Source organism: Tympanuchus pallidicinctus, unplaced genomic scaffold (genome assembly GCF_026119805.1).
Source record: "Tympanuchus pallidicinctus isolate F22 unplaced genomic scaffold, pur_lepc_1.0 scaffold11, whole genome shotgun sequence".
Taxonomy (NCBI): Eukaryota; Metazoa; Chordata; class Aves; order Galliformes; family Phasianidae; genus Tympanuchus; species Tympanuchus pallidicinctus.
Genome location: NW_026294627.1, coordinates 1,123,944 through 1,137,137, shown reverse-complemented (window position 1 = coordinate 1,137,137; position 13,194 = coordinate 1,123,944). Strand labels below are relative to the sequence as shown.

Sequence of the window (13,194 nt, the reverse complement as noted above, 5' to 3'; positions counted from 1 at the left end):
TCAGGTATCAAACCCTGCTCCTGAGGTCATGAAGACTGGTTTGCATCCACACTGCTCATGTCTACTCCCTTTACAGCAGATGCATCTTGGAAAGCTGAAATAAGCCAAAACAGAACTGTTAACCACTAAGCAGTGTGTATACCAGAAAGACTCAATAGCTTAATGGTTTAGTGGGCATGGTGAGGATGGGCTGATGGTTGGACTAGATGATCTCAGTTGTCTTTTCCAACTTTAATGATTCTATGATTCTATAATCAATTCAATAATTCTTTCTCCCTGTACCTCAGATCTCAAGGATGCTTTAGTACAGATGTCAGAATCAGATTTGTCTCCAAGTCTATGACACAGCCCCCTTAAGAAGGGACAGAAGGCTTTTTATGGGCTTCACTTGTGACCCTGAAGAGACTGATCATCCCTTTGTCTGTCAGACTTGTTGTCCTCTTGTCCAAGGGCTGCAGGCAGTAAAAGGATATCAATGAAGGCCATGCAAGCTTCTTGAGACAACTCCTCACTACCCAGGATCTTCTTCAACAAGGGCTGCTTGATGGGCTCCCGGGTGTAACACCACAGCTTGTCCTTCCCACGGCTCTTGGTGATCATAACTCTGCTCAGGGTGTGCTTAGGCGGAGGCCTGGTGGCAAAGGCAAAGCAAAGTAATAGTAGAGAAGTTACACAGATGAAAGGGACAGTCTGTGGCCTGAGTTTCACCTGGAAGGTTATTCACAACACCTCACTAATCAACTCTTAAACCAAATGGGAATTTACATTTTAGCAAGTATACAGCTCCAGTTCTACACAAACCATAGCCATTTTGCAGCTCGAAAGGCAAATGGGATCCTGGGCTCCATCAGGAGAGGGGTGGTCAGCAGGGACAGGGAGGTGATTGTCCCTCTCTACTCGGCTCTTGTGAGGCCCCATCTGGAGTACTGTGTCCAGGTGTGGAGCCCGCAGTACAAGAAAGACATTGAGATTTTGGAAAGGGAACTAAGATGATCAGGGGGCTGGAGCACCTCCCCTATGAGGACAGGCTGAGGGAGTTGGGCTTGTTCAGCCTGGAGAAGAGAAGGCTGTGGGGTGACCTCATTGCAGCCTATCAATACCTGAAGGGAACCTACACCTTGGACGTGTTTAAGGCTAGGTTGGACAGGGTCCTGGGCAACCTGATCTGAATGTGTACGTTTGGTGGCCCTGCTAGGCAGGGGGGTTGGAACTACATGATCCTTGAGGTCCCTTCCTACCCAGGTGATTCTGTGATTCTGTGACTTTTCTAGGGCTCAGAAAGGTCTGTTTTGGACCCTACTTAAGCACTGATACCTAAACACACTTTTCTAACAACAAAAAAAAAACCCTTCTAATCACAAGAGGAAAGATGATGACAGTGGCGAGATGGGCAGCAATGATGAAAAAATATTGCCCAGTAGAGCAAGCCCACCAGGATGACAATATCCTAGAGGACTTGGTCTGCCTCTTTGGCCTGTCAGCCCCTCTGAGCAGAAAGGGCAGTTTTGCGGTCAGTCTGGTAGGCAGCCGTGGAGTATGCTTTGGAGCTGAGATGAAAATGTTTCCACCTAATTCATAAAACCCTGTCTGTGGAACACTTGTAACTCATGCCATGGCCTAAACTGGAAGCTGTTGTTGTACAGTCACACAGGAGGATAAGATAGTTACAGTCTTTTCCAGTGGCCAAAAAATTACTGATTCCCAACCTATGTGGAGACGGATTTCTACTCCTGTATTTTTTTAAGATGGTTGAAAAAAGTCACCTAAAATAATCATAGGAAAATTCCTCTAAGGTGTATGGCTTCACTCTCTCTTCGCTGTCTGAAATTGCCATCTGGGAGGTTCTGATAACATCTTGTCGTTGATCAGGGGTCATTGTGACCAGAGCCTGTGGGATGAAAAGTTGTCTGTTAACTCATATGTTTGATGCAATATATAGGAAGCAGATACAAAATGAAGAGACTGGCAATGAGTGAGTAAAAATAACCCACTAATTTCAGTCAATAGACAGTAAGAACTGTAAAAGTGCCATTTCCCTGCGCCATTCTTTATCACTAATACAAAGAATAACAAATGTTTCCATAGTGGAGATTGTTTTCTAATGAAGAGAATGTGCTTTGGAACTTACTGCTCTATGAATGCATGTAGTGGTTTCTTCTAACCCTAAATGAAAAAGAATTGTGCCAGCTGGAAAGATGTGAAAGGATTAATGGATATGCCAAGTCCCAATCTCATGGTTTTCAAAGTGATGAGACTAGAAGAAAGCTAAGATACTATTACAGCAAATCACTTGTACCTTACAAAACGTCACCTCTCTCAGCCACACTGGTCCACATTATTGTCAGAAAGACTCTCTGAAACCCAAACTGCTCAGAAAGACTTTGACCTCCTCAGACTCTGCATCAAGTATTGCTGTTCTGTAAGACAGCTTACCACAATCTCCAGGGGAGGCATAGTGACAGTAGGCAAGACATAGACAGAGTCTGTTGGGAAATCCCCTTTCTGCTTGGTTCGTTCATTGAATCCGTTTGCCCACCCTGAATTCATCACATGTTCTCCTGTGTCTTGATCAAGAACTATGAGATCTCCTTTGAGGAAGCTGAGGAACCCAGATTCTTCTCCCACTACAAGAAAAATAACCATTAGTTAGTATGATTTTTTTTTTTGCAAGTCTTTTTGGAGTAATTAATATGCTTATGCATTTGCTTACCTTCTTTACTTTTACTTACCAGGGTTTGGGTTGTCTTGGAGAGTGACCACATACTTGGATCTTTTTCTTAGTCCCTCAAGGAATGTCACTACCAGGTCCCGGATATCCTCTGCATTGTTGGAGGTGAAAGTGTATTCATCTGCTTTAATGGTGGCCAAGGTGAAACTCTGTCCTTGCAGCTTTCCCCCTCTGGGATATGTTTTTATAGGAGATATAAACAGGAAATATAACGGTATCAAAAGTCAAAGTCAAGAAAAAGACTGTTTGAGGGGCAGAAAACATTAGCTAAGTCTACCTGCTGCTTGACACAGCTGTGATCTCTGGAAAAGAGAGCTCCAAGAGAACCTGCTCCTGTTCATCCACAAAGTACACTCCTGTCCAATTGACAGCCACAATCACATCATTTTTAGGTAGGCTTGGCCCTAGGTTGAAGGCAAGACATACAATCAGTTCATTAAGGGTACGACATAGGAAGCCTGTGTTTCAAAGAAGGATGCAATAACAAAAATCAGCTATTTTTAATAATAGACATAATGGCAGACTCATGGCTATTCTAATATATTCTAATATGGACTCAGAGCCATTGCTAATGAGGATGCACCAAAAAGCAACATACTCAAAACAGATCACCTGATGGCCCATTAGGTCTTGTCTGCGGAGTCCCTAATTCTTCTACCTTTTGCTTTTGACCATCCCACCCATCCCAATGTGTGTTCTATTGACTCACCTGAGAATTTGAAGGCTTCGTAAAACCGAGAAAACAGCAAAGGCCACTTGAAACGTGCAAAATCCACCACCTCTTCCTTGACTTTTTTGGGGTCTGTTCTCTTCTGAGTATAAATTCCCTACCGACAAAGCAAACCGTAAGCAACATGAAGCACAAACCAAGTTATATCTCAGAAAGAGAGCAAAAAGTACAACTCCTTGAAACTCATTCAGTCCATGACATCTGAAGATCTTGGAACCAATATTTAGATCTTGATGATGCTAAGGCCCAAAGTCCTACAGGAACAACTGAGAAGCAGGAGAAATTCCTAGCAAAATTCTAGTTCCCCCTTCAGAAATAATTAGACTCTGAGAAGTCTGGGCAAGCATCTAGAGTGACAAACCTGGGTGTGATCATCTCAACTGGCTTTGGGTTTCCTTAACATAGATGTCTGCCTTTTTGCTTGACAGTCCTTTAGCTGGAAGTAGATATTTGATAGCCCTTAAGCACAGGCATCTAGCTTCATTTAGGACATCTTTCAAAACCTGAGATTTTTGTATGTAGCTGAGAGGCTGATGGAGGGCCTAAGATTCTTGGAGCAGGAATACCCCAAGCATCTCTGTTTAGGCAACAGAACTGAGCCCCTGAGTTTTCACTGAGAGTGATGGGAAGTGAGACATAACACAGATGGAGATGCTTGCATTTAGATATCTTAATCTGAGGTGGAATCCTGTCTTTAAACAAATGCCAGTCCTTGTGCCTGGATGACTCAACAAGTAAGGGAGGTTACACAGCATCTGGTACAATAATCTGATATTGATTGGGGTCACAAACTGCCACTGTAATAGAATCAATAATGCCACAATCTCGTGTGTCAGGAATGAAATACTAGAAAAGGCAGAGTGCATCTCTGCAAGTTGTCTTCTTGCATCAAAAGCAGTGGTAGATTTGCTGGACATGACTAGTGCAAAGCATGTCCTTTGCCTTTGTTTTAATTTCAGGTGCAGCCAAGATTTGAGCTGTAGTGTCTGACATATTTAGAAGGCACACGAAGCTACTGAAACATATCTTGGCCATTACCAGATGATCTATCATCTTACCTTTTTATGTGCAGCTATAATGAGCTGAGCCCATTTCTCCACTGTTTTCGATGCAGTGATCTCTCTGTCCGGGATGTAGGATGGAATTAGATTTAGCAGCCTTTCCAGTACCATTTCTGACCCATAGTCCACATAATACTGCTGGGAAGCCAGTTCTGCCAGGTCTTCTTCCTGTGAGATCCACACATGATAAAAGAGCTGATGTTAATGTAATAAAGATGGGAAAAGATGCTTTAGTTCCTATAGTGCCTGGTCTTTACTAGTTCAAAGGAGAGGACTTAGGTGCTAGGAAAGAAGAATATCTTCAGTTTGACGCCTGGATAATTTTAAACAGAAGCAAGACAAAATGCACTGGGCATTTTCAGAGATTTTAATGTCTTCTGAGAAGCTCACTTCAGTGACACTGGAATAATAACTGCTCAGGGACGTGATTTAGCAGAGGGTTGTTAGAGTTAGGGTAGAATGGCTAAGTTGCGGTTGGACTTGTTGATCTTTAAGGTCTTTTCCAACCTGAGCAATTTTATAAATTCTGTAAGCTCACAGAGACTCTAGAGACATAGGTTTCTGCTTCCAACATCCCTTCAGCACTGGGTTTGTACTGCATAGCACAGCTGTATGTAATCTGAATTGTCTGTCTCGTGCCTAAAGCTTAGCAGGATTCACCAAACAGGAATCTGACCTGGTGGATTGGTTACAGCATTCTGTAGCCCTTCAAACTGGGGGTGATGGATAAGGGGACATTCACTCTCTGATCCGAAAGTCCATAGGGGATGGTGCTCACAACCCATAGGAGAATCTGATCCTTCTCCAGCCAAAAGGATCTGATTTCTGTAGCTTCTGTTTCCTAAGTGCATACCCTAGCAGGTACCCAGGGAGGAAGATTTCTTATTCCCTTTTGTGAAGCGCATTTCACCATAATAAGGATGTATGTTGATCAGACCAGTAGCTGTTGAGGACACTTGCCTTGTCGCATCGGTACTCCCCAAACTTCACCCCTCGGACAATCTGTTGGTAAATGAGATTGGTGGCCACATTGTCCTCACTTGGGTTGTGCCAAGGAGTGAAGATCTCCTTCCTGAAGAAGAGCCGCCATGGTGCGTTGCGCTCCTGTGCTCCTTGCTCCTTGGCATACTGCTCACACTGGGACACAGCGTCCATCACGTGGTCATTGCCACTCCCCAGTGAAGAAACCTAAGCAACGTGGAGGGAAAAGGTGAAATTCATCTGATATCTCTAGGTAGAGATGTCTATGTGTGAGGAACCTCTGGAGGATTTCTGGACCAGGTTTCTGGTCCAATCTCCTGCTTGGAGCAGGTCCATCTTGGATCAGGTTGCTCCATGCCCTCTGTTTTGAATATGTTCAAGAAGGGAGATTTCATAGTCTCTCTGCAAAAACTACTCCAGAGCATGCCTTCTCATTCTGTAAAAATCATACATACGTATATGTATTTTCCTTTCTGATCTTCTGACTGGGCATTTGCTTAGAGCACAACGTCCTTCTTTCCCCCTGGAAGATGTGACAGCAAGGAGAATCTCCCTTTTCTTTTATAGGGTTAGTCAGAAGCATTAATTATAACCTACCTTGTCAAAAAGTGCGATGTAAAGTGAAAAGCCAAATCGGTCCTTCAGGCTGATTTTGTCAGCCAATGAATTACAGAGCTCTTTAGCAGTAGTTGCAGAATCTGTCAGCAGTGTTTTTGTTGTCCCATCCATAAATGTGACAGGCAGCATGATTGGTTTCTTGGACTTGGTTGCCTAATAGATTAAAGTCAGACTTTATGATGGCATTCAACATTCTAGGTTATTTACCTATGTATTCTTCCCCCCAGCAGCTATTTTTTTTTAATCCCTAATTCCACTAATTGGCTATATTTCAATGCTACCATAGCATTCTCAACTGGATAATGTATGATCAGTCACTGGAAACACTGAAAAAACTGTTTCTTGTATATAGTACATTCAATCATTGAAGTGTTTAATCTAGTAAATCCAACCAGGCTCAGGAATGCTCCTGGGCACTAAAACAATCATCTGTGCTAGTAAATCAGCACAGAAAAAGAGCAAATATTGCATTAAGTGGGCTTATTCCAACTACAGCTGCTCCTGAAGAAGCTTGGGCAGCTGTGATGTTCCAAGGACATTCTCAGTAGGCAGTTTGCCTGCAGCCATTTTCAGCTGGAAGAATTCCTAGCATGCATGGGGGTTTGCTTCATGGCAGCTGGCGTCGATGTCTGAGAGCATTCTCAAATGCATTTAATTTAAAAGCACTGATGTAGGCAAAGAGTATGATCTTCAGTATGCCTTTGAGCAAGGCCAGGATGCAAGAGGAATGTAATATATTCTAAAAACCTGAAAATTCTTGAGAGAAATAGGCATTTTGTCATGATGTTTTCTGCTCTGCCAGAGTTGTGGTTCTCATGTCAGTGAAAAGATCCAATCCTGAGCCCCAGCAGACTTGGGAGGGTATGGAGGGGCTCATACCTGCAGTTCCAGCCAGCTTGGTGGCTGTGTCCTTGTCCCATTGGCAAACGTCCGCCGCAGCCTCTCTTCACAGTAGGGAGCATAACCAGGAGGGCCTCCATTGATAAAGTTCCTTAAGTACTGTTTGCAGCAGGGAACACATTGGTTAGACCATTACACTATTGAATATAGGACAAAATGATGGGAGTGAATGAAAAAGACCTATAAATAATGATCATGGGAAACTGTAAGCAAGCAAGACTCAGAACATTTAGCTGATAATAGAAAACATATTTCACAATTACATTAAACAGGTGTTTCCTTAGCTGGATTTTAAACTGTATTTTATTGGACCCTAAGCCAAAATTTGAAGTACTTCACCATATGTTAAAAATACTTTGCTTAGAAAATGAAATCCAATGACTTCCACAGTTTGAGAGATACACCTAAAAGCATTACATAAATGTCTTGGCTAATCTTGTAGCTAAGACTAAGAGTTCTGTAAATCAAAGAGAAGTGCAAAGGACTGGGGTGCTGTGTCTTGAACCATGCTTAGCATAAGAGGTGATGAAGATTTCTAATAGGATCGAAAGCATGATCTTCATATTTGGGAACAGAAAACATATTTAAGATTGCCTCATTATCACCTAAATCCATCTCAAAGTGTTCAGTCCTTACTGACATATTCCAGGGTCCTGGAAGAGCCTCCAGGCATAATCCTTTCTTGAAATCCTGCATCTTCTTTTTCCCATAATGTTGCTGTTATTAAAGTTAGACCCCAAATGAAGGTTTCAGGAAAAAATTAACCAGGAATTTGATATCACATTCACTGTGCATTGCACAACAGAGTATAGAGAAGAAGCACTAAGAGATATTTACCCTTATTTGCTTCTTCTTCTGTTTAAATGGTGAATAATTACTGCCAAATGAGTTATGAGGTTATGAGTATGATAGCAACGTCTGGTGTTGACATGGCATTGATTTCCCAGTCCAGAACAGGCTGGACTAAGTGGTCTGGGTTAGTGCAGCTTCACAATGAATTCACTGAATTCCATCAAACTTTGACTATCCCTCTGTTTTTCACAAAAACAAAAAAATGAGTCTGCATGGGAAAGGATGCTGCCAGGGGCAGAACTAACATTCAAATGGGAGAATGTATTATCTTCAAACACAATGTTTTAAACTGATGTCTCCTACGTCCCTATGGATTACTACAGATGCTTCAGAGGAGCTCCAGGACATGGGCCAAGTTACTGCAAGACTGGAGCTTAGAAATATAACCAGAGTGTGTGCAGCTGCAAGAGGTGTCCACATTCACATCCAAGGAGCCACAGTCACCAGAGCTACCCATGGGGACAGAAAATGTTTTGGGAAAGATTCAGAGCAGGATTCTCATTCACGGTCTCAGAATGATCCTCTAGAGGAGTCTCTCTCTTTCCATGTTCTATTAGGAGGAGACAAGTATCTGAAATAAGTTGGTATCAACACTCTCTTTTGTCTCCAGCAGTCCAAGGAGCAAAAGGGCTGCCCAAGATGAACAAATACAGAATGTTTTTGGGAATACTGACACACACTGCAGCACATACCAGGACTTTGGGCAGAGGTAGAATCACAGAGTCAATACAGTTGAAAGCGATCTCTACGATCATCTAGTCCAACCATTAACCACCAGGCACGCTAAACCACAGAGTCATACAAGAGTCATAGAATCACAAAGTTGGAACGGACCTACAAGATCTAGTCCAATCGTTCCTCTATCACCATTACTACCCACTAAGCTACTAAACCATATCTTGAAGCATGTCTCCAAGTGTCACATCTCCATGTTTCTTGGACACCACCAGGGACAGTATCTCCACCAGCTCCCTGGGCAGTCTGTTCCAAGACTTCAGAGTTATTCATTAATTATTTCTGTGAAGTGCTTCACTCACCTAAAATAATCTTTCATTATTAAAAATTTAAATTCACACAGTCCCCTGTTATATACTTTTTCAGATCACATTACCAGGTATAATTTAATTTTCTGCCACTTTGCCAGTGATTTATCTGCATTTTTATATTTCTTCCTGACAGTGTCTGGAGATGAAAAAGGGTCTTCTATTCTTGGCTTCAGTTCTGACAGAACCTGATCTGATATCTATGGATATTAATATAACACCTTTATTTCCATGGGTCTGGGAGCTGTTCTAGGTTCTAACATTAAAAAATCTGGGAGGGTCAAAGGAAGCCTTGTCATGTTGTGTCAAAGCAAAGACAAAGTACTGAGCTCTTTGCCCTGAGCCAGTCAAACTCTAAATCATGGGATTAACTTCAGCAGCCCAGAGGGTGCTGGTCAGACTTGAGGTGTATAAGTCATTTGGAAGGAATGCTGCTCAAATCTAGGAACAAAACATGGAGTATGCTCCTGAAGATACGTTATATAGAATCATAGAATCACCTAGATTAGAAAAGACCCACTAGATCATCAAGTTCAATCATCACCTAACACTTCCAAGTCCACCACTAATCCACGTCTCTTGGTGCTACATCCACACATCTCTTCAATACCTCCAGGGATTGGTACTCAACCACTTCTCTGTGCTGTCTGTTTCAGTGATGGATCATCCTTTCCATGAATAGATCAGATTTATAATTTGCTGTGTAATACTGTTCCTTATCAAACTAGAGGACATGCCTTAAGTAACTGGCAAAGACACCAGATGCTTGACTAAATGCATAGATCTTTGGATGTGGGAAATGGGAGATATGTGGGTCTTTCTGGGTGTGCAAATTTCACACGTGACCTCTGATAATACAGTTTCTGGACAGAGGTTACCTAATCACATCTTCATCTGGAGTGTAGGAGATACCATCTGAATTTGTGATCTACTCTCTCTTTAGAGTAGGTGGAAAGAGAGAGCCAATTTCTCAGGAGTAATTACTCTGATCCTTGTTAGACACTAAGCTCAGGATCTTGCACATTTTTCTTTTTCTTTCTCATTAGGAACTTTTGCCATTGTCATTTCTGATAGGGATGAAGACCAGGATTCCTTCCACTATCAAACTCAAGAGAAAAGCTGGTCCCACAGATGGGGAAAAAAATGTGTCAGCAGATGGTATATGACATAAATTTCATCTACAATTTACCTTTACAAACTTCTCAGAAGGAGCAAAACACCCCACACAGAGGGACATCAGGATCCAGCCCCTCGCATGGCTGCTTTTGGATGGGTTCTGAGTCAGCTGCTTGCAGATTTGACAATAAATTTCATCCCTGCAATAGAAGTGAAAATAAAAATTAGAATTAACAAGGTGGCGCTTTTCAGTCTTAACAGAGAAAGAGCCAAACCCTGTCTGCAGGTTCATTTTGGAATTGCAAGGACATTCATATAACAGTCCTAATGATGGTCACTCTGGTTGCTTCATGGTCTATCAAATACTTTCCTTCTCCAGTTCTCAACTGGGTTTTCCCTGTGCTTCGGCAGAAATTTTGCATTGCTGACTGATGTTTACAGAAAAGAGAAACAAAAAAGAGTCTCAAGGTTCAGGTCTCTGAATGCTGCTTCTGGAAAATGGAGTCTTAGACAGATGGAGTCTTATAAAGGTTTCCCCCTGATACCAAGTGAGCTTCCTAAACAAACTGGGCCACCTACTGTGAGTCCTTATTTGCTGACTGTTATTTTTGGGGCACCTAAACATGAACTATAGAAATGTTGGGAACTATCTGCTCCAGCAGAGATCTAGGTTTGTCATCTCATGTGTAAGTAGACCCATGCTCTGATGCATGGATGGATATCTCATCTGGGGAATTGATGTCCAATTTTGCCTTTGACTTTAATTCTCCACATGCAAAATGAGGGATATTGGTATTTCCTTATCTACATGCAAAGCAGCAAAAACTAGTTAACCAACGTGTCACACCAAAAAACCCCATGGAGAAGCTCATGAATATGCAATTAGATCGAGTAGATGTACAGAAACATAAGGCTAAGGGTTTCCCGGTGAAGTGGGAGGATAAAATGAAACTGATTGCATTACATCACACACATATAAATGGGCTAAAACACCGATACATAGTCATCTTTAATTTGATTGTTCCTGTTTTTTGAATGCTTTACTTAGTAACACAAATGAGTTTGAGTTTTTCACTTTTTTGCCATCAAAAATATTCACACAAATGAAAGAGGCGTAAATGGTCAAATGGAAAGCAAAGGCTAGTGAACAGCAAGTGTGAGTGCTAATGAAGCAATCCAGCACCCACCAGCTCTTTCAGAAGCCTTTGAATCCCTCTGCATGGTCTTGTGATCAGGCCTGAAATGAACACTAAGGAACATGACCCAACCCAGCCAAATTGTGCAACACACCAGAAGGATGAGGGCATGATAAAGCTGCACACACTGGCAAAATCATTTGGACAAGAATAGCTCAGAAGAACAGCTTCAGAAGGAATTAAAAGAATGGCATATTTATGCCTTTGTCCTGATTTCTAACCTTAATGCTGGCCTGAGGATGCCATTACCAATAATGAAATGGAGCTTCTCCAGGTTGGAGGTGGGCCGGTCTTCAAGCATGCTATTACCTTGGAGTGTTGACTCCCCGTCATGAAGTCTTTTTGTCACCTGCCAAGCAGACACATTGCTCTCTTTCAGTACAGCCATTTACTGTGGCCCCCCACCCCCAACCCACATGTGGTGTGCCCCCCAAGGAGGACTCCTCCACCAGCCAGAAGTTTTTCAGTCTATGCATTGTCAGTGATGGGAGGTTGTGAATTGGTTGGCTTTAATTAGGTATGGATGAAGATGAAAATGGCTCTGCCTGGTCACACTTCCACATGTTTAGTTTTTTGCTTTCTTTTCTACAGTGGCACCCTTGCATCCCAACACTAGGATGGATCCACAGCTGAAAAACAGTCACCAATGATGCTTGGGATAATCCAACTTATTGCCATGGAAGGCTGGTCCTTCCAATTTAGTCATATTAAAAAAAAAACTTGTTAAAATACTAACAAACGGACCCTCTCTCCATGCTAACAATGCAGATGAAAGCACAGAGCATGGTGCTTTTTGGGTTGGCAATCATCCACCTCTCTGCCCACAGTTCTCTACCTCAGCTGATCAACTCATTCTCTATGATTCTTTTTAAAGCCACTAGAGAGAGAATGTGTTCAGAGTCACATTAGGACACTGAAGCTGAACTGCTTCCTACTTCTTTCCTCTGACACTAAAGGGAAGGAGGGTGCCTACATCAGAGAGAGGTTTTCATGCTCTCAAGCAGCTGAGTTGGTGCCTGCTCTGGAAGTGGACAAGACTATGAAAAAGACTGAATCCATGTGTTTGCCTTGCTCTCATCCCCCTACCCAAAAGCCTTATTACTCCTCACTCTTTCGGGATGGTATTTCCAAAAGCTCTCAGCTTTGGATAGCTACGCACAGGAGAATTAGAGAAGAGAGAGGCAGAGGATGGGTGAGCACTTTTGGATGGCCTTCCCCTGCTACCTACTACACAGAAGAGGGCAGGAAGCTAAAAGCAGGGGTAACATTCAGACCATCAGAAGTGGTGAGAGGTATCAGCAGCTGGACGGAGGGCTGTGAAAGAGGGGAGGGAAGATGCTGAATGGATGGAGAACAGGAGCCGAGGGGAGGCCGGCGCGAGGTGCAGAATGACTCAAGGAGACACGGGAAGCCAACCTTTCCCCTTAAACACTCCTTAAATCTTTCAGGCAGAGAGACAGGTAGCGCCAAACCCAGAGGAGGGCTGGTTCTATGTTGTCTAGGGAAAAGCAGAAGAGAGTCAGAGAGGGCTGCAGACAATCCAACGGCACTTGTGCTGCCAGGCGGCCAAGCATCTCCTCTCACCTCCTCCGTCAGTTTGGATTTCTTCTTGAGTGTTAAGGAGACCAGTTTGTGCCGCACACTGTTCTTCTTGTGCCCGTCAATGTGAGTACTCTGCAAAGCAAGAAACACGCAGTGTAGTGTGGTGAGGGAGAGCTCTGCCAAATGCAAGCTGCCTCTGCTTCTCCAAGACTTCTGCAAAGGGCAGAGACTGAGACATTTCAGAAGAAGGTAGGAACTAGAATTCTGGATCCATGTTCCTTTTTCCCCATGATAAACCAGGTTGGGCTCTGAATTTTGCAGTTGACCACTGTCTAATTTAATCAATGAACCTAAGCCAAATTAAAATTACAAACTGGAGATGGCTGCAAAAAGACCATGCCATGTTGAAAAAGTGGCTGACTCTTAG

General features: G+C 42.9%; 1 protein-coding gene across 2 annotated transcripts in view; it reads right to left on the bottom strand.

The window, feature by feature from the left end:
* Positions 1–13,194, bottom strand: part of MYO7A (myosin VIIA) — a 96,632-nt gene that overhangs the window by 10,611 nt on the left and 72,827 nt on the right. For both annotated transcript variants that reach the window (XM_052669335.1, XM_052669345.1), the window contains 13 exons: positions 12,810–12,899; positions 11,447–11,574; positions 10,103–10,229; positions 6,998–7,117; positions 6,098–6,271; positions 5,476–5,707; positions 4,517–4,683; positions 3,438–3,555; positions 3,006–3,132; positions 2,730–2,899; positions 2,434–2,624; positions 1,764–1,888; positions 474–631 (listed from right to left, as the gene is read on the bottom strand). In XM_052669335.1, coding sequence (XP_052525295.1) covers positions 474–631; positions 1,764–1,888; positions 2,434–2,624; positions 2,730–2,899; positions 3,006–3,132; positions 3,438–3,555; positions 4,517–4,683; positions 5,476–5,707; positions 6,098–6,271; positions 6,998–7,117; positions 10,103–10,229; positions 11,447–11,574; positions 12,810–12,899 — 1,927 coding nt within the window. The remainder of the gene's footprint in view (positions 1–473; positions 632–1,763; positions 1,889–2,433; positions 2,625–2,729; positions 2,900–3,005; positions 3,133–3,437; positions 3,556–4,516; positions 4,684–5,475; positions 5,708–6,097; positions 6,272–6,997; positions 7,118–10,102; positions 10,230–11,446; positions 11,575–12,809; positions 12,900–13,194) is intronic.